Genomic DNA, 27,296 nt, shown 5'->3' with positions numbered 1-27,296 from the left:
GTAACCGCGGCTATCTGCTAGTGACCAAATTAATCATAAGGTGGTCTTTGGTGTATCACTGCATACCTCTTTGTGGTTATGTTCACCTATTCACCAGCAACCTCCAATAACCACTCGCCTAGAGACACTGGTGTCTAGACCTGTGTGACTAAGATGACTGGAGAGTGGAAAGTTGGCATTAGAGAAATCACCCCTCTGCTCAATCTTCTTTGTTGTTTGCATAAAATGTTAGTAAGGGTGGCCAGTGGCACTCTGAGAACCCTAGATATATAGGTGAACCTTCTTTGGATCAGAGAAACTCCTCTATGTTAGTCCCTGTACTTCGGAGCCTCAAACAAGAAGCAGATTAGTGCCTTTGTCAGTTTTCTAGGTCACTCTAATGAACATTTTGGCAGCATGAACCTCAAACATGGCTGGCACTAATCTTGGATGTTTCCTCTTAAATTGAGCACAACTGTCTAACCGATAAGAGACCTGTGTTTCTCTTCATAAGGCATGAAGGGGAAATGTATAAGACTCTGCTGAGCTACTATGAAGCTCGCCAGAGAGAGCTCGTGCTGGAAAATGCAGAGCTGAGAAAAGTGTTGCAGCAGATAAAAAAAGACATGGTGTCCATTCTAAGTTCAAGAAAACCAGCCGTGAAAAGCGACAAACGTGAACACAGTGGCGTACAGGTAGTGTTTGATCACCTTTTGTATACTTTGTATTTTTCTTTTGAGACTCTTCCGTCACATTTTAAAGCTGCTGATGACATTTCCTCGCAATTTTAAACAATCAGCCTCCTTCTTTGTTTCACTTAGTCATTCAAAAATGTTTGTTAGATGTCCTACCAGCAGACTGAAAAATGTTTTATTTTATTTATTCACTCCAGGCCACATCGGAGGAGGAAGAGGAAGAGGTGTTTGATTCCAGTAAGGAAAGTGTAGAGCTTTATTGCTTTCATACCCCGGAGAAACTGACCAACAGTATTCGTCTCCAGTGGGGAAGATTTAAGAGCCACGTCGAAAGACTGGACAGCCAAGGTAAAATACTGTGACATCAACGATTCCTCACTAATGCAAATAATTGTTTAAATTATGAACTGAAGCCTCTGCTGTGATTGCTCAAAGAATTAAAAGTCAGTATTCTCACATGGACCTGTTATGTTTTTTTGTCTGTTAAAATCAAGAAATGTTATGAGCTGATTGGAAGCAAAAGATAATGTGTGGTTTGAATATTTTGTATACAGCGGCTCTGTCACTTTGTGTTTGATGTTTACTTCTTGTTCCTTCTTCTTGCTGAATTCAGTATTTATAAGACACATTTAAATCTGATTAATTATTTGGGCTTTTTGCTTTAGCATCCTTGGTTCAGATGGTGGAAAGCAAAAACACTGATGCTGTTCCACAAGAGACTCAGGAGGAAGAGATGGACAGACTAAAGCTGGAGATCCAGCAGTGCAAAGACTTTATTCCAACACAGCAGCAGCTCCTACAGGTACGGATGAATTAGCTCTGAGGTTTTGTGGATTTAAAAGCTGAAATTTGCACAGAGAGAGAAAGCGTCTTTAATATTTATCGGTGTTTAGTGAAAGGTAATATACATTTACCAAAACCAGGATCAGAGATGTCTGCTACTTCTCACGTTACTCTGGAATGAACACCTGACTTACTGTTGTTTGTGTTTTAGTTGAAACTCATTTTGTTCTATAAATAATCAATAAATTGTTGATTAATCCATCCACGTTCCTTTCTTTCCTATAGCAGCAGCTAAGCTCTCCGTGTGATGAGGAAACCGCATCCCTGCTAAGCAATTGCTACATGCTTCAAGAGAAGGAGCACCTCAAGGAGGAGTGGAAGATCTTTGAGAGGGAGAGGAAGAACTTTGCAGAGGCAGCCAACAGACTGAGCCACGAGGTGATTAAAAACAAATTAGTTTAGATCTTGTGCAAAGTTGTGTGCATATGACAGGTTACTGACTTCAGTTAAGATGTTTGAACTGTTTTTAAAACTTTTTTGGGGGGTTCATTTTGCAGAGGTGGGCCTTTGAGGAGGATCGAGCAACATGGCTCACAGACCGGTTTTTAAAATTGAGTCCATTTGCAGACTCAAAGAAAACCCCATTGTTAAAATGTGAGTATATGTGAGTCTCTCAGATTTCTATCAATTTCCCTAAAATGATGAGCAGCAGTTGCTTTAGATGGTTTGAAAATGTTACATATTAACAGGAGTTGAAAAAAGGAAAATATATCCAAATAGACTTATGACTAAGTTTCTTTTTAAGTGATGAGTAATTTCCATCAGTTCCAGCAGTCATTAAATCAGCCTCTTTTTTTCCCCAGCAGCTGAAACAGAGGCAGCTGCGACGGTGGCTCCAGAAAAGCTCATCAAATGTCCTTCAGACACAGCCTCCCCCACACCCAGTGTGTCCCGCTCGCGTCAGCTTCCACCGCTGACCTGTAGCCCACGCTTTGCCTTATCCCAGAAAACAGGTGTGGTAGCTTTATGTGTACCACAATTTCTGAATTAGTAATAAGCATGGCATAATGTACCTGCATGAACTTAATTTGAAGTTTTCCCCTCAATGTGATTGCAGCTCAGTGCAACCAAAGACAAACGGGGAGCATGCAGAGGAATCGATCATCCAGCAAGTTTCTTTTTAAGTGATGAGTAATTTCCATCAGTTCCAGCAGTCATTAAATCAGCCTCTTTTTTTCCCCAGCAGCTGAAACAGAGGCAGCTGCGACGGTGGCTCCAGAAAAGCTCATCAAATGTCCTTCAGACACAGCCTCCCCACACCCAGTGTGTCCCGCTCGCGTCAGCTTCCACCGCTGACCTGTAGCCCACGCTTTGCCTTATCCCAGAAAACAGGTGTGGTAGCTTTATGTGTACCACAATTTCTGAATTAGTAATAAGCATGGCATAATGTACCTGCATGAACTTAATTTGAAGTTTTCCCCTCAATGTGATTGCAGCTCAGTGCAACCAAAGACAAACGAGGAGCATGCGGAGGAATCGATCATCCAGCACCAACAGTGGGAGTACAGGGAGGACCACACTCCGTTACATGAGAAGAACAGCTTCATTTGAAGCCAAAATCTCCCATCGCTGAATTAAACGTATCATTAATGTCCAGTGTTTATTGTTTCTTCTGTATTAAGTCAAATCAAATCAAGTATGCCGGCTCTTTGTTCACAACACTGAGAATGAGTGACAGCTGCATTTTTCCAGTAAATGTTGCTGTTAGGTTTATAACAGGTAGTATATCTGCTGCTTTTGCATAGGAAGAATGTAACATCTTGCACAGTTTACATATGTAGAAGATAGTGACTTTAGACCACTGTGACGTTAATATGATTTGTCATGAAACAATTTGTTTCTTTAACCTCTGGAGGTCCTGGGACCATTTTGTGGCTTTTGCGTTTTTCAGTTCTAAGCCATTTGCACTGTGTTGAATGGAATATAGCCAAATTTTCCCCAAAAAAAGTTTTTTAAACTTTATTTTAAAATTTCAGTCTGACTTCCTTAAATTAGCTTCAGTGGTCGATTTGTGCCCCATTGAAACCCATTATAAACGCTATTTTTCATTGTACGATCATTATAACTAATTGAAGGGCCATCCTTTGGAGTCCGGGCCTTAAAATTGTATTCTTTTTTTTTTTGCTCACCAGGTAGCGACACAAATTATCTGCAAATTGTGAGCGAAGAGGAGATCGATGGGAACAGCCATAGGATGATTTTGACAAACTCACGGACAATGACTTTGCTCCGGAAGCAGCGTACAGCGTCTGACTCACCGTGTGCCAAATGCACACAGAAACTCCCCACGCCCGCTGTCGGAGGTACGAAAAGTGCTGATGTTTTCGTTTGAAAACGTGAAAAATAAGTATCGTTACATTACCATTGAGTTTGAGGGTTACAACAAAAAATTATATTTTTAAATTTTAAGGCGGCACGTTGACGTCACGACAACTTTCTTCCGGTCTATCCGCCTTGTTGTTACGCTCAACTTGTTTACATCCCCAAGTCCTCTAGTTTTATAGTCAACGACAGCAGAGCACTTCTAAACATCGGTGATAAGGTTGCACATGTAATCTTGGACACTTTTAAACCCAACCAGGCTGCCCGTCTTTTGTTGTTCCACTCGACATGCCGCTAATCTATCCGCTAAGGGCACAGCGCCAGGTAAAACGCGCTGCGTTCGCCTCTATTTTGATACATTTCAGTGCGTGTTGTACTTGTATAACTATGCATGTGACAAATAATAATAATCTTGAATCCTACTGTTCACACATGTTATCGTGCTATGTGACCTGCCATGCCAAATTAGATGGAACAAGTTTCCACTAGGTTGTGATTATGCGCAAAGTATTATCTTTGTGTCATGAATAACAAAAAGAGTAAAAAAAAAAATTAGTGTCGTTACATTCAGTGTGAAGGCTACAACAGAACATTATATATTTGTTTTAATGTGGTATCGGACGTGTCGTGCTGGGGACACCGGGACCCAAACACTATCCCACCCCTGCAGCTACTGGCAGTAGGCACTGGAGCTGCGGCTGCTGGAGCCACTGAGAGCCGCCGCTGGAAGCACAACTTTCCCGATTTCCAGCAACATAAATAATCATGTTCATCCTTGTAAAGTAAATGTTTTTCCCGTTCAAAGTGATCTTGTTTTGTTATTTAGACTTTTTTTTTTTATTATTTTAGAACAAAACAAGGTAATAAGCATTTAGTGTAAGCAAAACATGATAAACCTGATATGGCACTATGACATTTAGTGCGCTTCTGCCAAAAAAATATTAATGTATCAAAATGAATGTCAGTGGTAATCATTGGACCATCCAAAGGCCTAATTATAATAACAAACGAATATTACTTCAAATGTATTTTATGGAAAATATTTAAGTTTTGTTTTTTTTTCCAGCTAAAAAACCAGTGCGCTCATGTAATGAAACTGGGATTTAAAGGGTTAAAACCCCTGAAATATAATTAAAACTTTATGAATATTTCAGGGAGAAGTAGTTTTAAAAGACTGACTCATTTAAAGTGGAAAAAATATGAATATATAATATTTTTATAGCACTTTTTGGGGCGTGGCCGTTTTGTGGCCTTAGGACCCTTAAAGGGTGCATTTTTAAGGGCCTATTAATGTAACTATGCCATCAGCAGTGCTTTGTCAGTCCTCTTGTGCAGATCCAGCTGATCATTGAGCTCCTCTGGCCGCTCTTCCTCTTTGTCATTCTTATCTCTGTCCGTCATTCGCACCCTCCTTACAAACAGAGCCAATGTGAGTGATGCTGTGATATTTGTGTCTCTTCACAAACACGCTTACACGTCTTAAAAATGACCTTTTGCCAACTGGTTAAAGAGGATTAACTCCCTCAGAGTGAGTCTTGTGCCACACACGCACATGTGTGTTCTTGACCTGCTTTGATTAGTTCTCTATAAACATGTAGTGACATAACTGGTAACCTAAGAAAACACAGCATGCCAGGTCAGAGTGTAATGGGCAGTTAGTCTGTGCATGATAAAGTTACATCTCAATAACTTTGAGTTTAAGAAGATGTAAACTAGACCAAGTTTTACCTGAAAGACAGGTGAACTTCAATTTTACTAGAACAATATACAGAGGCATTTATGGTAACTGCAACGCTCAAAGGATCAATAAACGTTCTGTATCAAACACGAAACCTACACGAAATGTTTCCAAGTGCTTCCACTGGACTACAATCAATAAGGCTGAACATTAAAGTTTTACATATATATACAGCCATGTGAGAAAGGTCGTCACAGGACTTTATGCAGTTCTGTAAAAAACTAAGCCCACCCATGACTCCTTAGCTTGTAGGTCCACATTAAGCAGCAATAACTTGAAGTAATCATTTATTAATCTCTCTTAGGGTTGGGGAGAGATTTTGTCACACTCTTCATAGCATTGCTGTTCATCACCTTTAGCGTCAATAAAGGTGGAGAACTGAACAAATCACCACCTATGAAGTTGAAGTTTGTTCAGATAAAACTTTACAAACCTAAGTTGTTTCACCATCTTCTTTTTGTAGAAAAGAGGCTTTCTCCTGGCAACCCTTCCAAAACAAGACAAACTGTTTCAGTCTTTTTTAAATTGCACTAGCATGAACGTTAGCATTTAACACGCTAACTGAGACCTGTACAGTATGAGATGTAGCTCTTGGGTTTTTGCAGTTTCTTGAACATTGCATAGTCAGACCTTCGATTCAGTTTTATTTATATAGCACTAAATCACAACAACAGTTGTGTCAATGCTCTTTATATTGTAAGGTAGACCCTACAATAATACATACAGAGAAAAACCCAACAATCACATGACCCCCTATGAGCAAGCACTTTGGCGACAGTGGGAAGGAAAAATTCCCTTTTAACAGGAAGAAACAGGTGGATTTGCTGGGATGTCCACTAATGGGAAGATTGTGGCACTGTTTTAATACACAGCTGAATCCTAGGATAGGATGTTAGGATTATTGCTCAGTCTAGTACCTGGAGGATGTATTTTAGGTCACTTCCACAGTATTTTCATTGTTTTGTGGCTCAGGCTGATCTCCTTTCCTTTCCTTGTAGGTCACTTTCCAAACAAAGCCCTGCCATCAGCAGGGACCTTGCCCTGGATTCAGGGCCTGCCATCAGCAGGGACCTTGCCCTGGATTCAGGGCATTATCTGCAACATCAACAACCCTTGCTTCCACAGCCAGACACCAGGGGAGACACCCGGCCAAGTTGGCAACTTTAACAACTCCATGTAGGTAGATCAGAGATTAAAAACATGGCCAGCCGCCTAGAGTGGTGCAGTTTAGAGTAGTTTTAAGGGTACAGTACTAGTATTCTGATTACAAGTGTTCTGAAACAAGAAAAACCATAAGTAAAAGTATATTTTAGAAATAAAGCAGATGGAAAAACCTCAGCTGCGTTCCTGCAGCTTTCAGCTCATTTGCAAAAATGTGCATACTTTGCATGAGTTTATATAAACACATCCTATAGGAAGAGTTTTAAAATATTTCAGAAGGAAATCAGAACACTTGTCTTCAGGCAATATGAGGTAACAGCTCTCAGTTTTGCATTATTTTTTGAGGTGTCTCAGTAGTTCGGTACTGTACACAACAGAAATCATTGAAAGGCAAATTTAGGATTAGCAGGCAATATGATTGAATAGACTTGGTCTGTATACAAACATGAAGTTAGTGCAAAAACCTTCTTTGTTTTTAAAAGACATAGAAAAAAACCACAAGAATATATACAATGAAAGGAATATTGGATTAACTTTGACGTATCTGAGCAGGTCTTAGGGTAACAGTAGCGGCCAGCAGTCGATCTGTATGTGTGGTTTAAGCATAGCAGAATGATTGTGTCTTATTGCTGTTGTGAAAGCAGGACATAGTGATTGCTTAGCTTGCCCTGCCTCGGTCATATTGAGTTACTTCCTCTGTCAAACAGTTACTGTTTGACAGATTTTATAAGGATAAAATCTGTCAAACACGTCAGTATGAAAAGGAAGAAACAATCGGATGTCATGTGCTTCCTGAAAAAACTACAAATGAACTGTGCTAACTTTAAGTTTTAAGTGTTGATACTGCAAACTCAGCTGCAAGCTCTATTCTAGATGTTAAGTGTTGATTCTAGCTTGGACTTTGATTTGTGGGGCTTTGTGGGGTTTTGGTTGTAATCTTAATCTGTTTATTTCCACTGCAGATCTCCCAGTAAAACAATACCTGAGACCCAATGAGACATTTTCCGCCTTCCTCCTGACCAATGCCAGCATGTCACCTGTGACTGTGGAAGAACTGCTGAATGCTAGACTTAATTTTCAGGTTGGTTACTGACTTAAATCACAAATAAACCCATTATCTGCTCCATAGAACTAAAACTATTTTGACCTAAGTGGTTAATCCCTTTTAGAATGAAAGATATAATCTAATGTAAAATTTGATACAGAATAAATAATATTTATTACAGAGAGAAGAAGAAGAAAGATATAATGCAAAATGAAAATAAGATTTCTGTCACTAACAAGTCTTTGAGGTGTTTGCTACAGTTACATTTCGTTCTGAAAAGCAGTTACTGTCACTTGTTACAGGAAAGTCTGGTCATTTGTGATGATATTTTAATGTAAACTGTTAGTTTTCCCTTTAAGGCATCACTGAATTTTTTTTGTTGGGTCAGTAGCAAGTTTATTACCTTTGTATTGTTTTTGTCTGATGGCCAAACATCCTTAAAAGTACGTTTTTGTCCACTCCAGACTACACTGGCTGTAGTGGAGATGCAGCTAAAGGACATGGTGTGTAATAGGAGCATCCTAGAACAGCTGCTGACAGTGGATGGAGGAGAAGCCGCCATGACTGATCTTCAGACCCAGATGTGTGACTTACCAGCTGATGTGCTGCAGGAGACCGAGCGCCTTTTCCTGTCTCAGCTCGACTTGACGAAGTTCTTGACGGTAAGCACTGGCTGATGGAGAAACCAGCGCGAAATTTAGTGAATTCAAAGCAGCACGAGTAACACGGGCCAACTCTTGTCCCTGTCAGAGAGACCGTCTAATGGCCAACGCTGGAGAACTCAGGGCCATCAGTCAGGCTGTCACCTCAGTTTCCCAGGAGCTCACTGCCCTCCTGGATGATGTAAGAGCACATTAGATTCAGTCTGTATCTCTATTTTAATCACACTGGACATAATCAGTTCGAGGTGCTTCAGGACCTAAGACCATCAGACCTTCATCATTTTTTGTTGTATTACAATTCGTCTTTCTCACCCGTTTTCGCCCTTCATTTCTGCCTCTTCTATGCTTCTTTGTTCCTCCTTCACTTCTCTCAGATCGCCTCCCTCTCCAGTTTTGCAGACATGAGCGCGGCTCTTCGTGTCCTGTCTCCAGAAAATCGCACAGCGATGCCCAGAGAAAGTTTCAGAGCTTTTTCAAAGATCGTGTGCGGTCACCATGAACTTGACGGTGAACGCATCCCGTCCCTTAACTGGTATGAAGACAATGACATCAAGTCCTTTTTGGGCAAAAATGGCACAGAGGATGTGAATGTGGAGCACAACAACAATACAAGTAAGACGCTGTGCAGTTTCTGTGGCAGGATGTTAATGGCAATATGTGCAGACAAGACCTGGCTTGAGGCCTTGATCCTTCTGTACTTCAGGGTGCACTTGCACCACTTAAATCAACACAACCCCACTGAGAAACACCTGTGTTGTTTAATGATTGTCATGCTTGGCGGGTGTTTTGCTTCCTGCAGCTCCCTTCTGTAAAAATCTGGTCCAGGCGCTGGAGTCCATCCCTCTGTCTCGCATTGTGTGGAGAGGAATCAAACCTTTGTTCATAGGAAAACTCCTCTACACACCCAACACTCCCGCAGTCCAGCAAGTTATGAAAGAGGTACAGCAATCTTATTGTAGTGAAGTAGATTCTGGGGTAGGATTGTACATGATGTCCACAAACGCACCACTGACATCCACACCTTCCCAGCCTACAATTAGCAGGCTTATAAGAAACAGCTGCACTTCACTACCAGAAGGAGGCATTTGGCAGTCTTGTCCATCCAAGGTGGCTGCGAGCATTAGGCAGTTAAGTGCTGCAGATCTCTCAAGGAAAGCTACTCAGTATTGCCCTTTAGAGAGTGGTAAGTGGGACCCTCGTGTTCATCATAACGTGGCATAGTAGGGTGGACTTTGACGACTGTTTCCCTCTTTTGTTGCAGGTTTGCACTATACTGCTGCTGTCTTGTGTTATGCTGTTTTGTTTGTTACGCAATGCTTTTATAACGAACAGTAATTTGGGGTGTATTTGTTTGATGTAGATCTTTTACTAATTTGTTTAACGTTTTATGTTTTCTTTTATTGCTTTAGTGGAGGTGCGGCCGCTTGTTGAGGGGCTAGGCACGTGAGGTGGAATCCCCTCCCCGATGCATGCGAGTGTACACACCGGGCATAGGTAGATTGTGGGTTGCCCCTCCCTGGAGGTTTCTTCCTGTTAAAAAGGAGTTTTTCCTCTCCACTCTTGCCAAATGTTTGCTCAGAGGATTGTCTGATAGTTGGGGTTTTCCTTGTGTTATTTTTAAGGTCTTTATCTTACAATATGACATTATATGAAAAATTAAATTAAAAAGGAAATCTTGACTGTAAGATGTGTCAGACGTGACTTCTTAAGCTAACTTTAAGTTCGGTTCCGCTGAAGGTGAACCAAACATTAGAAGACCTGCAGATTATCCAGGAGCTAAATGAAGCCTGGCTTGAGGTGGGACCACAAATCAAGAGCTACATGGAGACCAGTGTGGAGGTTAAGATGCTACAGGTCAGACTTTCTCTCACTACAAGAGGAAAGAGTGAAATGTATAGCATTTTTCAGCATTTTCATTCATAATAATGTGTCTGTGTATGTGTTTGAGACAGGATTTGTTAAGGCAGCCAGAGATTGCAGTACTGGTTAACCTGCGTTTGGAAGACACACCCTGGACAGCTTCACGCATCGCACGCTTCCTATCGACACCCTCTCCAGATATCCCACAGAGGCCCGGAGCACCGCTGACCTGGCTGGACATCTACAATGACATAAACCAAACTATCTCCACTCTTGCACAAGTTACAGAGGTTCTCCTCCTTTGCTGTTATTTATTTTTAAATATTAATAAAATAGAAAAGTGAAGTTTGCTTAAAGCCTAATTCCACCTTCCTTGTGATTGTCTGTTTATATCTTCCGCACGTTTTCCTTCGTCTCCTGCAGTGCTTCTCTCTGAACAAACTGGAGGGGCTGGAAACTGAGGGTCAGCTGATTGAAAGAGCGCTGGAGCTACTAGAGGACAGGCAGTTCTGGGCAGACGTGGTTTTCCTGCTGCCCAACACTTCCTCGTCTGAGCTGCCCCCACATGTCACCTACAAGATCCGAATGGACATTGATGATGTGACCCGCACCAACAAGCTCAAAGACCGGTACTGAGAAGTACTGTTCCTGTTATAGCTCATTACTATCAGCAGTAGCACGTTCCTTTTAACCAACACTTTACAGCAGTTAAACACAGGGCTGCTCCTGCTGTTATTGTTTGTTCTGGATAATGCTGTAATTAATGTGCAATTAAACTAACCATGCTGAGACAGCCTCATCATGAAACAAGGAAGACCTTAGGACGGTTTCTCTAGCACTTTAATTCTTGATTTCATGATTTCTTTCAACTTCAGGTTTTGGGATCCGGGTCCAGCTGCTGACCCCTTCAGTGACATGCGTTACATTTGGGGTGGTTTCGTGTAAGTTCAGGACCTAGTGGAGAGACCGGTGAGCCGAGTGCTTACCGGAGATCGACAGACTACTGGCATCTACATCCAGCAGATGCCCTACCCCTGCTATGTGGACGATGTGTGAGTGGTGTGCAGTTGTAAATGGATGTTGTGAACTCTCTTGATCTATAGTCAAATTTTTCGTGTAGAGCAGCAGTAGGTGAGGAGAGAGAGTTACACTGGATCTGGCCATGGTACTTCATCTTTCAGCTCAACTACTGGGGAGGTGTTCCCCTTGAAGCAGGCATGCCGATCCCCCCTGCACCTACAGAATAGAATGAAGGTACTGTTTCATTTTCAACTGCAGGTTCCCAAAGGAAGGCTCATTACTGCCACTTATCGTTTATATAAGGTGCTTTTTTTTTTTTTTTTTTTTTTTTTTAATTGGACAGAGTTTTAGTAACCTGTCATCCTGCACCGTGATGACTTTTGAGCTTGGCTCTTCATGCCAGTTTAAAGACATTCCTGGCAAATTTGCAGTCTTAAGACCATTAAGTACAAATCAAGGTAATGAGATGAGACTATAAGCCAATTAATTAAAAAGATTTTAGAAAACAAGGAGACTGAAGTTGAGCCTAGACTTCATGACTTCAAGCTACCCATAATCCTTTTCAATTTGTTTTTTGTGTTCATGCATTTGTTTTGTTGTTTTAAGGCATAATGTGCTGTTTTCCCTTAGCATATTCACATATTTAAAATTGCCTCTTTATACCTGTAATTAGATCACATTGAACCAGAACCCAGTAACATGATTCTGGGCGTAAGCATCAGAAATCTGGTGAAAATCTACAAGAAGGGGGGGGAACTGGCCGTAAACCACTTCTTCTTGTCCTTAGCGGGCGACCAGCGGCAGTGGTCTGCCGTGCAACCAGTACGCTGCTGTAGGTGCCGCAGGTTCTCTTGCTTGACCAACGATTATCTTCCACGCTTTCCGATCTAAGGCGATGGTTCTTGCCTGCTCGAGGTCAAGTCGAAGGGCGTTCAAATCATCCTGGATTTGTTTCATCCATGTCTTCTTTGGTGCATTTTGATGCACCCTCCAATCGGTGGGGCGGGTCAATCAGAGTAGGCCATGGGGGTAGCGGCTCGGGTCCATTCGACAAAAATTAAAGAAAGTATATTTAATAATTCAACAAGACCCACACCTTCAACACATGTACATTCAGACTTTGGAACAGCCTCAACAATGCTGCTGTTCAATAGTTTTTACGGCTTTAATGTTTCCAACTGATAAGGAGAATGAGTGCATTTCATCAAATGTGCGTCCAAAGGCTTTAAACATCCGCTTTGTCTGTAACAACAGTATCACTGTATAACTACAGTGCATTGTTGTTTACTAAAATTCAACATTTTCAGATGAAAATATGGCTGCTTTTTGTTTTTTTTTCCCACTGTAACACACCCCTCAATGCCATTTTTAGGATATTCTTGGTGATCCCATTTTTTTCATATTCATGCTTTTGAGAGTAAGGGGAATCTAATACGCACGTTGTTACAGTGTATTTTACTACCAGCTGTGAGGGCTCTGCGTTTGCTTTGAGCAGACTGTTTTTATTTTGTCTCGTGAGTGCGCGTTTTTTCAAACAAGATCCTCAGTTTGATTTTGTTACCACAAACTTTGTGTGAAGTTCACAACAGAGGTAAAGAGATTTAAACACACAAGTTTAAGGAGGCATGCAGGGGTTGGACCAGCTGCACAGGACAGGTGAAGCATTTTAGTAAACAACAATGCACTGTAGTTATACAGTGATACTGTCGTTACGGACAAAGCGGATGTTTAAAGCCTTTGGACGCACATTTGATGAAATGCACTCATTCTCCTTATCAGTTGGAAACATTAAAGCCGTAAAAACTATTGAACAACAGCATTGTTGAGGCTGTTCCAAAGTTTGAATGTACATGTGTTGAAGGTGTGGGTCTTGTTGAATTATTAAATATACTTTCTTTAATTTTTCGAGCCACAAAAGCAACAACATTTAATTTTCTTCTGCTTGATTCTCGGCCTCGGGTAGCTCTACTCATCATTGCTGAGTCAGTTGTGTGTTTGTGCTACTTTTTTCAAGGAGCAGTGGATTATTGGTAAGGGTGACTTTATGTGTTTAGTTAAGTGGAAGTACTGTGGAAAGTTTTACCTTACATACATAGATCTAACAGTACAGGATCTGAGGTAACTGTTTACAAGATGTTATAATCTATCCAAAGGTTCTTTGCAATTTTACATTGATAAACATTATCCTTAACATATTTGACCCGCACTAACTACTATGGCCGTCATACTGTCATTTAGAATTGTTTAAATAACTTGTGTCTTAAGTCCTTCCATCACACAGAAAATTAAAAAAAAAAAAAAAAAAAGTCGCATGGTTCACTTTTACATCACAAAATGTTAGAAATATAAGTCGTTCATAACAACCTGAAAGGTTGGGAGTTTAAAATGCAAACCAATGGAAGCAGCAGTAGAAGACTATAATGTCACAGAGCACACGGTGTCTATTATTGTGTAGACATGTATAAATAAGAGCTTAATTTCTTAATAAACAGGTGGAGTGGTCTTTATCAAAAGTAGAATTTACATCTGTGGCTAAACCATTGTACCCAAAAACTTTAAAAATCTACTGTGTGTGAGGCTGTGTAAGTAAATCTGGCCCTTCACACCCGCGTGTAACAAACCATTTGTTGGGGTTTGTGGATTTGACACCTCAGCATTGTGAAAGTGGGGAAACATGTTTGTGGCTGAGCACAAGATTTCTGCTTACAACTTAGAATCTCAGTTCTAAATGAAATTCAGATGTTTTGTTTTTTTTTTTAAAGTGTGGCTAATGTATTATTTGACTTCTAAGGCATGCGCGCGCGCGCGCGCACACACAAGAACAGCAACTACACAGAGAAAAAGAAGAGGGGTAGTTTTACTACGCATCATAAAAACGCAATCATGCGTCTTCCAACTGTATCTTTCTGTTCTGGCTTTAGAATCATTGGTGTTTTACTGATCTGTACTTTGGGAGTCATACTGGGGAGAAAATGGTAAGGTTTGATAGACTAAATCATTACACACACAACTTCAAAAACCTAAAGCGTGTGTGAGACTGCTAGCTGTGTGGTTCAGCAATAAACTTATCTACAAATGTGTTAGTAAAGAGTGACGTGTACTTCTGTCCCATTAAGCAACGGTTTAACAAATTTCACTGCAAGCTACAAAGGAATCTGGATTGAAATGGAACATAGTAGTGATGGATTAAGTGCAGGAAACACTAGTATAAGGTGGCTATGGAACAAATCTCCTTCAGCGTTCAAATGACCAAAGTGAGGACTACAAGCGTTTCTCTCAGTTGGTTGTGTTTAGAGAAAAAGCAGCTAAATTCACTGAGACTGCTCAACATTGTTAGTGAGTTAACTCTGGATATCTGCGGGTTTGTCAAAACTTGGAGTGAACAAAAACAGTAAAAGATGCAGACGGTGAAGGTCTGGTTTATTTCATGAACACAATGAAACATTTTACAGTCCACAGAGCAAAGTAGCATACATGATAAATAGATGCACATAACACTGACAGTGAGAAGTAAAACTCATCGTCTTACCACATGTTATATTCTGTAAGCTTAAAATAAACCACAGAAATTAGAGTTTAGTGTTTTAAAGTCATCTATTAAAAAAACATTACTGAAGTGACACTTTAACGATGCTTCATATCACCGTGTTTATGATGATAAAACATGTTCTCTCATTAGTAGATGTCTGCGCTGTCACTTGTCATGAAAATGTCCAGAGCCAGGGTTTCCTCTTCAATTACCATTGATCTATAATAGGGCACACAAAAGATTGGTCACATTATGCCCATAAACAACATGCTTTTATACAAATCATTGTGACACAAATATTTAGATTCTTGTTTCACAATGTGCATGAACTCAAAATCTTTAGTGTTTCATATTCATAAAGTATCACAAATAATACATTTATACCATTGTATGAGCTACACTTCTTGTAAAAAATGATTGGAAATGTGTTTGAAAAAGCTCCTGCTGTGACCGACCTTCTGTGAGGACACACACACACGGTATATTACTACTAACAGCCTTTATTGAGACATGCAAGGCCCGAGCTGCAACGTGTTGAAACAACGTTCAGAATACCTTTTTTTTTTTTTTTTTTTTTTTTTTTTTTTTTTTTTAAATAGTGTAGACTGTTTTGATCGGATTTCTATTAAAGAGAGATTTTCTCCTACTTTCAGGCTGACGGTAGAGGAGCATGTGTGGTTTTATGGCTGTATGAAGGGTCTGTCTGAAGCAGAGGTGAAGGCGGAGCTGGACACTTTGCTGGAGGATGTGGGCCTCCTGCACAAGCGACACAAACAGACCAAAAACCTTTTAGGTAAAGTTACTAGTTTAACCTCAGTGTGTGAGACTTTATGCATGGAAAAACAACAGGTTTGTTTTTCAGTTTTCTTTTCAAGCTTAAAACTTTCCGTTTGTCAGGCGGCATGCAGAGGAAGCTGTCTGTGGCGATAGCGTTTGCCGGAGGCCTTTATTCAGGCGAGACATAAAAATCCAACAAGCAGCAGAAACACAAAGGCTATTGATTCAAGTGGGGTGGAAACACAGGCAGGCATGATGGGGTTTAAGTGCACACTAGGGTGGTTGATGGCAATGGAAGACGCCAGGGAATTGTAAAAATAAGAGTTGTTTTACGGTTATCTTATTATTGCATCAGAATCATATTACAAGCATTGCCTTAAAACATTTATTGAAGCTATGGGCATTACATTAAAGTTTGTATTACAGTGATTGTTATAACCTCATGTTAATCCTCTATTTACAGGTACCAGAATAATTATACAATCTTTCGTTGCAGGGGTAACCATGATCATCTTTATACACATTGCAGTTTCGTGCTCATTATGGAGTTGTGCTCACGTCAGTAAGGGTTAAAAGCTACAGTCGGCGGGATGTCTGGCTGATCTATTGTGTAAAGCGACGCAGAGCGTAGAAGGCCGTACATGCTTACAAGACACTTACATCATGTTATTTGAGGATCTCTTATTCAGTTATTTTTTGTTAATCTTTAAGTAGTGTGTATTGGTAATAATTACTTATTACCTCATTTACTTATAATCAGTAATTGTTTTTGCATTAGAGAATTTCTTTAGGCTGTCGGCCTTATGTTACAACTCCTATTACAGGCATCGTCATAATCCCATATCAGCATTTTCTATTACAGGTGCTGTGATAATCATTTTATATACATGCATTGTATTTTCTGTTCTTGCCAATGAGGGGGCTCGATCAACTAGTGGAGGGTCGGAAACTTTGTTCGGCGCGAGGACCGAACAATCTATTGTGTTCAGGATCTTGAGCCACGAAGAGAACACGCCTACAAAACACATATACCATGCTATTCACCAGTATCCTTTATTCATTTATAGCCTTTTATTAAGCTTTGAGCAGTGGCATTTGATTAGAACATTTATTCAATGTATTACATGTATGGCTTCAGTCAGTTTATGGCACACATGAAGAGCTGGGCCCTGTCTTCATAGACAGAGTGAATGTTGAAGTCGAGGCACACACGCAGACACAATCAGTGGTGAAACCCAGGGTCAAATAGTTAGAAAACAGTTTGCAAGGCCTTGTTGTTGTCTGATTGTCTTCGCAGGAGAGACGGTTTGTCCCAGGGGATAAGCGGAGTGAGGAGATTATGGGGAAGGAGCATCCTGTCCACCCACTACATGGACGAGGCAGAGTTGTTAGGTGACTGGATCGCCATCATCTCTCAGGGGAAGCTGTGCTGCTGTCGCTGACCACTCTTCCTTAAATCTCAGCTGGGGTCTGGCTACTACCTCACTGTGGTGAAGAGGGAAGGACTGGACACCAGCACTCCCAGTAATTTCCGTATTTCCACCAGTGCCAGCTCCAACAAGCTCCCTCCTCTCATAAAGGTTTTTCATTTATATTCATCATAAAAATGAAAGCAAATTTAAAGTTTTAATTGTTTATCTATTACCTTGCTGTTATATAGTTTTTATAATTTGTACATAAGTTTAAAGAAAGCACAGAAATGTGGAGTACTGAAAGAACCGTTCTCTGCTCTATGTTTCAGGGCAGCGACTCATCACTGAGTGAAGACACCGGGCTGGGAAGTGAGGATAGCAGCTCATGTGAGTGTACACTACATTAATTGATCATTAGCAAGGTTGAGCACCTCTGTAAAAGCAGACGTTTTGGTGGTTTGTTGGTCTGGAGCAAAGAAACTGCAATTATCATTTGCAGATGAGACCGAAACAACTATATTAGCGCCACATTTGGCAAAAACAAAGCACAACATTTCAGTACAAACACCTCATATCAACTGTCAGCGCAGTGGTGGAGGGGTGATGATTTGAGCTTATTTTGAAGCCACAGGATTTGGCCATCACATCAAAGCTTGGTCAAAACAGGATGAATGATCTCAGGACAACAGAACAGCTGAAAAACTGAAGAATCGAGGCTTTGCACTCGCCAAGTCCAGACCTCAACCTGATTAAAATGCTGTGACCTGTGCATAAATGAATGCACACAAACATCAATGAACTAAAGCAATTTTGTAATAAAGGTGGGTTTAAAATTCACCCACAGCAATTTGAGAGATTGATAAAGTCTTATAGAAAATGGTTATTTCAATTTCTTGCTGTTAAAGCTGGTTCTACAAACTATTTAGTCGTGGGCTGTCCGTAGACTTCCTCCTGTTTTGCATTAAATGTCTGAAGTTGCATTTTGTCGGGTTTATGTGTAGCTTTGAATATGTAGCTTACAATAGGAGAGACTGAAAATGTTGAGTGCATGTTTGAAAAAAATCTTTAGAAGCAATTTAAAATCACATTCATCTTCATGGCAGCTTTGCTGTCGCTGGTTCAACACCACATCCCTGGTGCCGGACTGGTGCAGGAGTCTAGACGTGAGGCGGTAATCAACCTGCCGCAGATGGCCGCCAAAGACAGCAGCCTGGCCATCCTACTGATCGCACTGGACCAGAGACTGACTGAACTGGGAATCAGCAGCTACGGGCTGTTGGACAGCACGCTGGAGGAGGTGAGACAATGTTACAGTTACATTTCCCAGTTACATCACTGGAAAATATGAAACTAGGTCAGTGAGTGGTTGGTTGTGATAAAACTAGTATAAAAATCTCCTATTACACACTAATCAATATAGTGAATGCACAGTCCACAAGGGTGACGTAAAGGTAAACGGATTGAATGGCGTATTATCTGTCTCTTCAGGAAGGCTGGATATTTGTGGAGCTGCCGTGCCAGTAACAGGCTTAACATTAGCCTTCGATTAGCACTGATAGCAGATTTGTGGAGCCTGATAAGTCACCTTTGCATGATTTACCTTCTCACTCTCTGCTCCTTTGCAAGGTTTCTGGATGCTCCCTTCACTGTCCCCTGCAGTCTGCAGCTTACACTGTTAAGGAAATGCCTCAGTTTAAACTTAAAATTGCTTTGGCTGAGTTTTTATAAGAAACTCCTGCAACAGAGTAGCAAATGTCCTTTAAGACATTGTAGATTTCCACTCTTTCCACAAATAAAACGTTGTGGGGTTTATTTATTATCTTGTTTTCGTTTTCACACTCTTTCAAAGAGTGCCTTGTTGTGCATGTACGGAGGATTTAAATTTAAAGTATTTTTCAGATCTTTCTGCAGGTGGCAGAGGAGACAGGTGTGGACACTGAAGCAGAGGTGCAGCCTGAATCACCCCACAGCCAGCCGCCGTCAGGACAGGGAACTGATGGCCATCCTCTAGAAGCAGAAACAGGTGCGCGCGCACACACACACACACACAGACACATACACATACACATACACATATACATACACATATATATATATATATATATATATATATATATATATATATATATATATATATATATATATATATATATATATATATATATATATATAATATATATATATATATATATATATATATATATATATATATATATATATATATATATATATATATATATATATATATATATATATATATATATATATATAAATAAAATGCACATGCAAGTGTTCTGTTTCCCCTTGTGACTGTTTTTTCCAAAATGCTGCCAGGAAGGGTGGGGTGGCTGTAGCTCAGGTGGCAGAGCAGGTCAGCCGCTAACCAGAAGGTCGGTGGTTCGATCCCAGGCTGCTCCAGTCTGCATGCCAAATATCCTTGGGCAAGATACTAACCCCATGTTGCTCTCCGATGCATCCATCGGAGTGTGAATGTGTATGAATGTTAGATATGCACTAAGTTTAGAAGAAGTGCTTGTGTGAATGGGTGTGGTTGGGTGAATGAATTAGTTGTATAAGCGCTTTGAGTGCTCAAAGTAGAGTAGAAAAGCGCTATATAAGAACCAGTCAATTTACCATTTAACAAGGAAAAAGCCTCATAGAAAAGGTACTCTCAGCTCACAACTGGCTGAAAATATTTATTAGATGAGATTGATTTTTTTTCAGTAGAATATAAGTAAAATGCAAAAAAAGTAGATGTAAATTATGACATTTCAGTTTTTTCTCTGGTTTATTTTGCCTCTGTATCCATGGACGTGTCTAGGTCCAAGTATTTATCAGTTAAATGTACATTAACAGTCCAGGTTCTCACATTGCGTTTTTCTTGTCAGCAGAACCTCAGGAGACAGACCTGCTGAATGGCGATGGCCACGGTGGGGTGCCTGCAACCGGCTGGTGGCTGACGTGGCAGCAGCTGAGAGCGCTCTTCATCAAACGCTGGCTTTACGCTCGGAGGAGCCGTCGGGGAATCTTTGCCCAGGTTAGACTATCTGTCAGCAGCTGACTTAAATATCCACCCACTTCTATCGCTATGCTTTTTTTCTTTGAAATTAGCTGCTTGTCATTAGCTATGTTGCAGAATGATAGTTATTCTGAAACATAGACGGATATCTTTAAGGATGTCTCGATTTGTACCTGAGATCGTTCTCCCTGATGTATTTGTGCTGATCGCCCTGCTCTTCAGCCTTATTGTTCCTCCTTTTGGGAAGTGCCCTGCAGTTGCATCCCTGGATGTACGGCGAGCAGTACACCTTCTTCAGGTACCCCACTGAGTCGTAACTGCCTACAAAAGCTCCCTTTTGTTTTCCTCTCTTGGCATCTTGTTTCTGTTATTGAGCATATTATTAAGGAATTCTTTCATCTGTTTTTTATATTTACAGCAACGATGATCCTGGAAACCCAGCCATGGAGAATCTGCTTGAAGCTCTCCTTGACCAGCCTGGATTTGGTACCAAGTGCATGGAAAAGGAGGACAACATGACGTAAGATCATCCCATTGAACTGGTTTCAGTGGTATTTATGGAGGCAGTAGTAAAGATAGAAGGACTTGTGGTGCTGAGACATCATGATGTTAAATACAGTGTATTAGGCACCAGAAAATATTTATTTTCCTTACACAGATATTATTGCTGTGGCTAAAATGTATGCACGTTTTCAGAAAGTGTCGGTTTTAGTTTGGTTACAGAGTGGTTGGACAATATAAAACCTCCAGTGGCATTCAGCTGAAATTGCATCTCTCTATAAGTAAACATATAGATTTGGGTAAATCTGCATCACTGCACATCGATGACTATAACACCAAAACTGTCTTCTCCCTGCAGGGATCCTCAGTGTGAAGCTGGGCGGGGTGGTTTATTCATGAGGCCACAGTTATCTTACTCTACCTGGGACATGTTCAGCAGAGGCAACTGGAGCAGAGACAGACCCTCACCTGAATGTCAGTGCAGCACAGAAGACGTCTACCGAATGCTCCCCGAGTGTCCTGAGGGTGCTGGAGGGCTTCCACCTCCACAGGTCAGCGCGGGATCAATCGGGACTGATTTACTGTAACACAGTGATCAGTAGGGATGGGTATTGATAAGATTTTCACGATTCCGATTCCATTTTCGATTCTGTTTAACGATTCGATTCTTTATCGATTCTCTTATCGATTCTTATTTTTAAAAAGGAGAACACTAAGGTCGATTAGCTTAGAATTTTGTTTTATATCTTCTCTTTGAACAAGAGAGAAATTTAGGAGTAACATGGCCTTACAAACCCAACAGTGAGATCTTAAGAGATCCTTAAGAAATCCAGCCTATGGCTCTTCAATGGGGTGTCACAGGGTCCCCGGGGAAAAAAATTGTAAATGTAAAATAATAAAATAAATATTCTTCTGTAGCAATAACAAAGTATAACATAAATTATTCTGTAGCAATTACACAAGAATATCCAGTAATGTCCCTGCCTACAATTAAACACATTCACTTACCATCTGCTGTGGCAAATGGGTGCAAGGCTTTGACCACAAACTTAGTCACTGCTCTGTGACATTCGGGCCTGAAAGGAGACGCTACCGGTAGACTGCAGCGACAACTGCCAGCGAGCGCCAGCCAGACTCTGTCTGTCTCTCTCATCATGGTCACCTAAATGCACAGTAATGGTAGATTTACCTGCCGCATTAACGGGAGAGGACGTGCAAACGTTACTGCTGCTGCTGGGTTGAGATTCACGAGTCCGGAGCGGAATTAAAAACACGACATTCATTTAAGTTCGTCGCGTGTTTTGTGAGCAAATGCTTTTGCATGTTCGTAGTGTTTCCTCCCTTAAATGAAATATCTACTTTGCAAGTATTGCAAGTTCCCTGTTGTCATCCGTTCTCGTAAAGTATAAACAAACTTTTAAGCGTTTGAGCCGCTTAGGCGCCGTGTTTCCTGTCAGGTACGCTCCGCAACGTGGTGACGTCATTCGGGGCGACTGGAATCGATAAGGGAATCGTTTACAAAAATGGCAAACGATTCCAAGGAATTGAAACAGTGGGAACCGGTTCTCAACAAGAACCGGTTTTCGATACCCATCCCTAGTGATCAGTGAAACGATCTCTGCACCATCAGAAAATATCACCAGTTAACTCATAACAGAACCAACATTATCTGATTTTTTTTTTTTTTTTTTTTTTTTTTTTTTTTTTTTTGTCATGAAATGTTTGTTTTCGTTAAATACTGTAGACTATGTCAGTACTGTACTGGACCCCAGTGCTTTCAACTGACCTATTGCAGTTTTTTATTTTTCAGATTAAAAGGCCGACTGGAGACATCCTGCAAAATCTGACAAGTTATAACATCTCAGATTACCTGGTGAAGACCTACGCTCAAATCCTTCATTAACTCAATACAATAAAAATATACACATAGCTATCATTTATTTTGATCCCAATTGACCGAACACTTCACAGTATTCATAAATGTCTTCATAAACTTTGACTGATTTGCATATTTCCATCATGATTTTAACTCTGTGATCGCTTGTCTCTCTCTCTCTGCCTTTAATAGCCTAAAAACCAAGAAGTGGGTGAATGAATTCAGGTAAGCTGTTAAATTACACTTATCACAGTTAAATAGAGGAGATATTTTGTATATATCTCTTTAAATGCTTTGTACTGGTTTACATGAACTCGGTTGAACCACCTTTGTATTATTTCTAAAATGTATCACAGATATGGTGGCTTCTCCCTCGGAGGCAGAGCTGTATCTCAAACGCAATATCTCCAAGACTCGGTCATGGCCATCAGGACTCGTTTCCGAGTCCCACAGGTACAGAGAGCCTTAAGATGAGTGCTTTAATAAGACTAATTCCTTTTTCTACCTTTACAGAGAGAATAGCAGGGAAAATGGAAGTAAAATATTTAAAAGGGCTGGAAGTTCTACTGCTGGTGCCAGGAAAAGCTAGTCCTGACCAGAGCACCGGCTAATAACAATAAAAAGCCTCACCCACCATCCCCCACGCCACATGATTCCCCATTAAAGCAGTCAACACTGAGAGTGTGCTTTTTGCTTCATCACAGAACAGTTCACTGGGAAACCTGCTGCACAGACTCCCAGAGGTCTTAGGAGGGCTGAACAGTGAAAACAATGTGAAGGTAAATGAGCATCTTTTTATCTGTCTGTTGGCGACTGTCAAGCCTTTGAGTCGCCGAGCAGCTGAATAGGGGAATTATGTTGACGCGCCCGCTGTTCAAAACGTAAGTCAAAGTTCCAGATTAAAAACTTCTTTATTTGTTATCAAATCCTTAAAATCCGTAGAAAAACAGTGATCAAAGAACATTCTAAGCTTGAGCGGTCAGCAAAAGTCGACTTCCCCCATCACCCACTCATTCACAAAAATTCCCTCGGGACATGAACAGGTGATATAGCAATCACTATTACTATTACCGACACCACGTGACCCAAAGCTACGCCCATCCACAACATTCCGGCCCCTAATTATAACACTCTCACAGTAATAATTACACATCCGACACCATAACTCAAGACACACTTCATCACATCACAAACACCCAGTGAGACAACATAACATACTCAAAAGTCCACCAAAGTTATTTTCTCATTTCTTCTCTTCTTTTCTTCTGTTGACACATGATCAGTCAGTCATAGGCCAGAGGTTACCAGCACTTAGCCTAAATATAGACAGTCTGTGATGTGCATCTCATAACAACAAAGTCAATTCAAAGTTAGTTATGTCACATTGTGTCAAAAATGTCACCGTCATGGGTCAGAGGTCTCCTGAAGAAGGCATATCTTTGTTACGGGTCTGCACACATGGCTGGTTGGAGTCTTAATCCAGACCTGACGCACAAGCCCCTTTTCATCTGGTGCAGCTCTGGTGACTCTCCCAATGATCCAGGAACCACGAGGTGCAGAATCCTCCACTATGAGGACCACATCTCCAGGAACAAAGTTGCGTTTAATCCTTCCCCATTTCTGGCGCTGCTGAAGTTGTGGCAAGTACTCTTTAGTCCATCTTTTCCAAAACAGGTCAGATATATATTGAACTTGCCTCCATCATTTACGTACGTAGAGATCGTCCCTCCGGAACAGGCCAGGTGGTAAAGACGGGTTGGACTTGAGAAGAAGGAGATGGTTTGGTGTTAAGGCTTCCAGCGTAATGGGTCTACTGTTGAGGATTGACTCCACTTCACAAAGAGCAGTTTGGAGCCCTTCCTCGTCCAAATACTGTGTTTGGAGAGTGGAATTAAGGACCTTTCTGACAGAACGAATCAACCGCTCCCATGCTCCGCCATGATGCGATCCAGTTGATAATAATAATGTAATGATAATGTATACTTTATTGATCCCCGTGGGGAAATTCTTCTCTGCATTTAACCCATTCATTCAGTGAAGCAGTGGTCAGCCACCAGTGTGGCGCCCGGGGAGCAGTGTGTGGGGACGGTACCTTGCTCAGGGGATTCGAACCCCCGACCTTCCGATCATGGGGCAACCGCTTTACCTACTGAGCTATCCCTGCCCTGGAGGATTAAAGATCCATTTCACTCCCTTCAAAGACAGAGCATCGTCTCAGCTCGCGCTCTGCGCCTACAAAGTTAGTCCCATTGTCTGAGCGCAGTTCTTGTACCTGACCTCGTCTTGCGATGAAACGTCGTAAGGCGTGTGGAAAAGAGGAAATTGCTTTACTGCTACAATATATTAGATAGCATATTAATCAGCATTAATATTATCGCGTATAGCTTTAAGCTGGCCAGGTGACAGTTAATACACGGACACCATAGTAATCATTTAACACACTGACACCATATTAATCCTTATTACAGGTGCAGCACAACCACTTTCAGTATTATTATGTTTTTATACACACATTGCAGTCCTGTGCTCATAAAGAGTTGAAGCTTTCCCAGGTAATTAAAGGTCTCAAGCTTCATTCAGCGTGACTGTCTGGGTGACACATTGGTTAAGAAGCCGGGAGCTTAAGAAAGATTGCACACATGCTTACAAAACACACATATATCACATAACCTAGAACTAGATTTAAGCATAGGCCTGAATGTATTGAGCAAACATGTTGCACTGGAGCTTTCTTGACAACAGGTGACGAGTGGAGAGGACCAGCCCCTGGAGACTGCAGAGGCCCGAGTCCATTGCCTTTTTTGGAAGAAGATGCCAAAAAGAGGAACCTCTATGTTGCATTTTATGCTTAAAATACATGAATGTTCTGTACATGCAAATTATGTGCTTGTAAACGCTAGAAGGGGCGTTATAATACCCTGATGCTATAAAAGCAGTCTGAAGTATAATTTTGGTGAAGACCCTTGCTGACATGTGCAGTGACTGTCTTCCCGCGCGTGTACTTCAATAAAAAGATCACTCTGACCCAAATCTTCTGGACTGTCTTGCCTTTGTACTCTCCACCAATTCTGAACCCTTAACAATTTAAAAGCATCACCCAACTCAACCCGAAAAGCCCTGTTTTGGGGACAGTCCACATCCCAGGCTTCCCTGAAGTTTAAAGTTAAAAGTTAGACGCCCGAAACCCGGTTTCTACTGACCAAAAAAGTGCATAAACCGTTCCGAACGGCAAAGTGGTCCAACCACTAGTTATTCTGGAGTGCCCCAAGCTCCACAGTGACCAACTGACTATCCCTCATAGAGGACGGAGTCTAAGCGTCCCCGACTCCGGCAAGCGTTACCTCTGAGCGATGCACTTGTTAGACTCCCAGAGTCCCGTGTTATACAATTTAATTATTTTGAAGACACCCCGAAAATCACAAACCCACCATATCGGTGTCCAAGCCCGGCTTTATATTCAATTGTGACTTTATTGTCACAAAATACACCAATTGCCTATCACACTAAAATCCTTTTTCACTGTAAATACATTAACTTGTCTTAATTCACTTTTCTTTTACAGTTATTTCTTATTCACGACCATTTGTAACTTCTCTTAATCCTTTTACTCTTATATTCAGTACTTCTCCATATGCATATGATACCCAGAATGGCAACTTCTTAAATGATCATAACACAAACATTCACCAGTAATCTAATGAGTAGACATTAATTTAAACATCCAATTCGGCACACTTCGGAATAATTCAACAGGTAGTGCCTACCTTTTGCGATGGGCTGCCCGTTTGTCCACTCAGATCGACCACCGGATCCTGTCTGTGAGACCCCCTTGGACGTCTACAATGCCAACAGCGTCTCTCCCTACCAACCGCGGCCAATGCACCAATTGTTAAGGGTTCAGAATTGGTGGAGAGTACAAAGGCAAGACAGTCCAGAAGATTTGGGTCAGAGTGATCTTTTTATTGAAGTACACGCGCGGGAAGACAGTCACTGCACACGTCAGCAAGGGTCTTCACCAAAATTATACTTCAGACTGCTTTTATAGCATCAGGGTATTATAACGCCCCTTCTAGCGTTTACAAGCACATAATTTGCATGTACAGAACATTCATGTATTTTAAGCATAAAATGCAACATAGAGGTTCCTCTTTTTGGCATCTTCTTCCAAAAAAGGCAATGGACTCGGGCCTCTGCAGTCTCCAGGGGCTGGTCCTCTCCACTCGTCACCTGTTGTCAAGAAAGCTCCAGTGCAACATGTTTGCTCAATACATTCAGGCCTATGCTTAAATCTAGTTCTAGGTTATGTGATATATGTGTGTTTTGTAAGCATGTGTGCAATCTTTCTTAAGCTCCCGGCTTCTTAACCAATGTGTCACCCAGACAGTCACGCTGAATGAAGCTTGAGACCTTTAATTACCTGGGAAAGCTTCAACTCTTTATGAGCACAGGACTGCAATGTGTGTATAAAAACATAATAATACTGAAAGTGGTTGTGCTGCACCTGTAATAAGGATTAATATGGTGTCAGTGTGTTAAATGATTACTATGGTGTCCGTGTATTAACTGTCACCTGGCCAGCTTAAAGCTATACGCGATAATATTAATGCTGATTAATATGCTATCTAATATATTGTAGCAGTAAAGCAATTTCCTCTTTTCCACAGGCGTTAATAAAAGAGTCAGTGTCAAGAGATGAGGCAACCTCAATATGTACTGCTCTAATTGCCAAACAAGTAAAAATAACACCATATCGCTTCACAAGACTTCTCCCACGCTTCACTTCAAATGGACCAAAATAGTCCACTCCAACAAAGCTAAATGGGGGTTTCTCAGGGGTCACTCTGCTTTGAGGCAACT

The 27,296-nt window shown here is 41.1% G+C and overlaps 2 protein-coding genes across 2 annotated transcripts in view; both read left to right on the top strand.

The window, feature by feature from the left end:
• Nucleotides 1-488: 488 nt before the first annotated feature.
• On the top strand, nt 489-6,757 carry LOC102076406 (afadin- and alpha-actinin-binding protein). The gene is made up of 9 exons (XM_019365246.2): nt 489-674; nt 872-1,022; nt 1,340-1,476; nt 1,743-1,895; nt 2,015-2,111; nt 2,324-2,470; nt 2,575-2,625; nt 3,650-3,820; nt 6,576-6,757. The coding sequence occupies exons 1-9, from the start codon at nt 507-509 to the stop codon at nt 6,755-6,757; spliced, it is 1,257 nt and encodes a 418-aa protein (XP_019220791.2). The 5' UTR covers nt 489-506.
• Nucleotides 3,467-27,296, top strand: part of LOC100700665 (ATP-binding cassette sub-family A member 1) — a 34,668-nt gene continuing 10,838 nt past the window's right edge. Inside the window, 26 exon segments of the mRNA XM_025897096.1 lie at nt 3,467-3,820; nt 6,576-6,753; nt 7,701-7,819; nt 8,248-8,445; nt 8,534-8,626; nt 8,820-9,057; nt 9,245-9,384; nt 10,183-10,299; nt 10,398-10,595; nt 10,729-10,934; nt 11,181-11,357; nt 15,508-15,647; nt 15,752-15,808; nt 17,078-17,211; nt 17,373-17,430; nt 18,147-18,340; nt 18,943-19,066; nt 19,932-20,080; nt 20,241-20,314; nt 20,316-20,360; nt 20,481-20,582; nt 20,922-21,114; nt 22,374-22,462; nt 22,626-22,664; nt 22,796-22,892; nt 23,144-23,218. Coding sequence (XP_025752881.1) covers nt 7,769-7,819; nt 8,248-8,445; nt 8,534-8,626; nt 8,820-9,057; nt 9,245-9,384; nt 10,183-10,299; nt 10,398-10,595; nt 10,729-10,934; nt 11,181-11,357; nt 15,508-15,647; nt 15,752-15,808; nt 17,078-17,211; nt 17,373-17,430; nt 18,147-18,340; nt 18,943-19,066; nt 19,932-20,080; nt 20,241-20,314; nt 20,316-20,360; nt 20,481-20,582; nt 20,922-21,114; nt 22,374-22,462; nt 22,626-22,664; nt 22,796-22,892; nt 23,144-23,218 — 2,988 coding nt within the window. The 5' untranslated portion in view covers nt 3,467-3,820; nt 6,576-6,753; nt 7,701-7,768.

Source organism: Oreochromis niloticus, linkage group LG12 (assembly GCF_001858045.2).
Source record: "Oreochromis niloticus isolate F11D_XX linkage group LG12, O_niloticus_UMD_NMBU, whole genome shotgun sequence".
NCBI lineage: Eukaryota > Metazoa > Chordata > Actinopteri > Cichliformes > Cichlidae > Oreochromis > Oreochromis niloticus.
Note: the sequence above shows the minus strand (reverse complement) of the source record. Positions and strands in the feature narration are given on the sequence as shown.